This window comes from Myzus persicae, unplaced genomic scaffold (assembly GCF_001856785.1).
Source record: "Myzus persicae strain clone G006 unplaced genomic scaffold, MPER_G0061.0, whole genome shotgun sequence".
NCBI lineage: Eukaryota > Metazoa > Arthropoda > Insecta > Hemiptera > Aphididae > Myzus > Myzus persicae.
Window position 1 is genome coordinate 1 of NW_019102228.1, and position 3107 is coordinate 3107.

A 3107-nucleotide genomic window follows, 5' to 3' on the forward strand; every position below is an offset into this window, starting at 1 on the left:
AACATCCGAACTATCCTCTGCTAATGATGATAAGGAATCCAGAAAAATCAGACATAAAAAACTGAATTCAAGCAGCGAGGAAATCTCATGTAATGAAATCCATGAAAAAAACAATAGATTAAGTCAGAAAAAAAATTTTAGAAGTTTTTCAATTCTTGATAATCCCCCTCTATTTAATGTTAACGTTGATGAAGGTATGATTTAATCTTTGATTATTTATGATTTCAAATATAATATATTCAGGGTGATTGGTAAAGGAAGCTTTCTCAACCCTTTTTTCTTAAATAATATAGTTATTAAAATCTACACATTAAGACTATATTTTCAAATTCTTGAAATTTTTCGTAGGTACCGCAGTATTTTAGGGTATTTTTTTTTTACAATAAATTGTTTAGTAGATAATTTTTGAAGATATTGACCTATTTAAATCTAAATTTGGACAAGCATAGCTAATGAGTTATTTAACTTTGTTTTCTATGCATAAAAGATCCATGGTAATTGGTTTGAGTGATATGGAGCTATGATAATTTGAATATTTTAGTAATATTATACCTACTAGTTAATATAATAAGTATCTCAAAATTTATAATTTGTAAAAATAGCTAAGTAAAATAAATACTAGAGCCATTATTAAAAATCTATTTTATATATTTTTCTTTTAAAACTATTTTGAGATATATATCCTTAATATTTATAGGTACATTTTGATGATTCAGAAACTAATCATTCAAATTTTGATTAAGATACTTCAACATTTTAAAAATAATTATCCACTTAATAATTTACAGTCAAAAAGGGGGGTACCCTTTTGAAAACCAGAAATGTTGTATCACTGCTCTACATAAAAACCAAAAAAATAAAGAATTTTTAAATATTATATGTTAGATTTTGTAAGTTTGGGTGAACATGCTATTATGGTGAATCATTCTGAATAAATAATAGTAATAGTCTTATTTGCTTGGTTTTTATAGATAGTAGTTATGAAAATCATCATAATCCAATTAAACAAAATACTTCAATGCATTCAGGTATTTTATTTTATTTTTTATCCTAATAATAATATTAGTAGTAAGACCAAATTTATTTTATTTCAGTACAGAATGGATCTTTTTACATACAACACTTTTCTCTGACCATTGTTATGTATACATACCTAATCATTGTTTGTTTGAATAATTCTCTATATTGCATAGGTTCACCAAAAACCCCAAAAACGAATTTAGTGAGTGGTTTGACTTCATCAACAGAACGTTTGAATCTAAGTCAAAAGGAAATACTTTCAAAAAGTACTAATGATAGACAATTTGGCTTAAACTCTATGGCAAATACCTCAGGTATGATGTTATTTACTGAAATACAAGACTTATTTTATATTGCCTATTTTAAATAATTTTTCATTTAAATTATAGGTTCATCTAAAATATCTGAGAAAGGTTATTATGATAACACTTCTGAATCTTGGTTGAGTTCACCATTAGAAAATCGAAGTACAAGTCAAACGAATATACATTCAAAAAATTCTAATGAACAATTGGGCTTTATAGAAAATACTCCAGGTACAATGTTATTTACTGAATTACAATAAAATATTTATATTTTATAATGCATATCTTAATGAAACTTTAAATTTCTATCATAGATTCTTCTAAAATGTCCGGCAAAGTTACAAATTTAGTATCTTGTTTGAGTTCACCATCAGGACATTGGAATGTTACTCAGGATACTAGTGATTTTTCGGTAAAATCAAACAGATGTAAGAAACGTATAGATTTCAATTCAATAGTGAACACTCATCCAAGTATATTTAAATTTAAATATATGAATATCGGTAGTTTTGTTTACTATTAGTATACCTAATAAAACTGTACATCTACATTTCAGATTCTTTTGATGTATCTAATGAAAGAAAAGTTAAAAACACATCTGATGGTAAATATTATTATTATTCTTTATATATTTATTATATTATAGTTTTTAAATCTTAATTGCATTACATTTATTTAGAAAAAATAGATTTACTTCTGCGGGCTGTTACTAATTTAAAATATGAAATGAGAGAACATGGTATTAAAATTGAAAGACTGGAACAAACCATAATGAATAACTGCTTAAACAAGAAGATAGTTGAATACAATGATAATACCACGGATGATATATTTGATTTTCCAATAAAAACATTGGATGAATTAAGTATATTTGAAGACAAATTATTGGATAGTACTTTTCGACTTCAAATGGTAAGTATATTATCATAATTATTTTAATATATATCTTGTAAAAGTATAAGTTTATTGACGAGTGAATGGGGGGGAGGGGGGAGAAGATATTGTATATTTCTTGCTATGTTACAGTGATAAGACGTAAAGATCTTTAACGATAAAATACTTTCATTATTTTTTTTTAAATAAAATGTATTGATTTTTTTATTCAGTTTTATTATTTTTAAAATTATTAGTTTTACAGCTTTATAACTAAAGTGAATTACATTTCATTAAATATTTGTTTTATTTAATGTATCACTTTTCATTGTTTAATATAATTTTATGGGAATAGGTTTCAATAGAGCTGACTAAAATATTCATTAATAAAACAACCAAGTTAATGATATATTTTATTGAACTAAATATTAATACTCTTGAACCATTTTCAGATAAATTATCTATCCAGATTGGAACGTCCAAAGGTTGCTGATATGACTAGACAAATAATGGCCAAAGTTTTTCATAATAATATACTCTCTGTGCATTCTTATGTTGGACAAAAGAAGAAAAATGTGTTTTCTGTGCTTAATTCTTGTTCATTAATATTTGGTAGACTATTTTAAAATAATTCTTATTCTCTTAAAGTTATACAATTAAAAAAATTAATATTTTATATATTTCAGCAACAATAAGAAGCATACCAAAACATAGAAATTGTACTGATCTTGAAATTGTTGGTCCATTAAAAATGTTCATGGCTAATGCGAAATTCCGAGAAGAAAAAAAGCAGCAAAAACACGAATCCATCTCTAATGCATAACTATATAAATATTACTGTTGTTATTAAGTTATTCTGTTATAGAATTAAAAACATATAAGATTATGTAAGTTAAAGTATATATTTGT

General features: G+C 24.7%; 1 protein-coding gene across 1 annotated transcript; it reads left to right on the forward strand.

Moving 5' to 3' along the window:
* Positions 1–1193: 1193 nt before the first annotated feature.
* Positions 1194–3079, forward strand: LOC111031607 (the record flags this gene model as incomplete). The annotated part of the gene is made up of 7 exons (XM_022311637.1): positions 1194–1334; positions 1410–1556; positions 1640–1798; positions 1882–1929; positions 2005–2237; positions 2651–2810; positions 2885–3079. Coding segments are annotated over 7 exons (1025 nt in total), but the record flags the coding sequence as incomplete, so codon positions are not given.
* Positions 3080–3107: the final 28 nt, after the last annotated feature.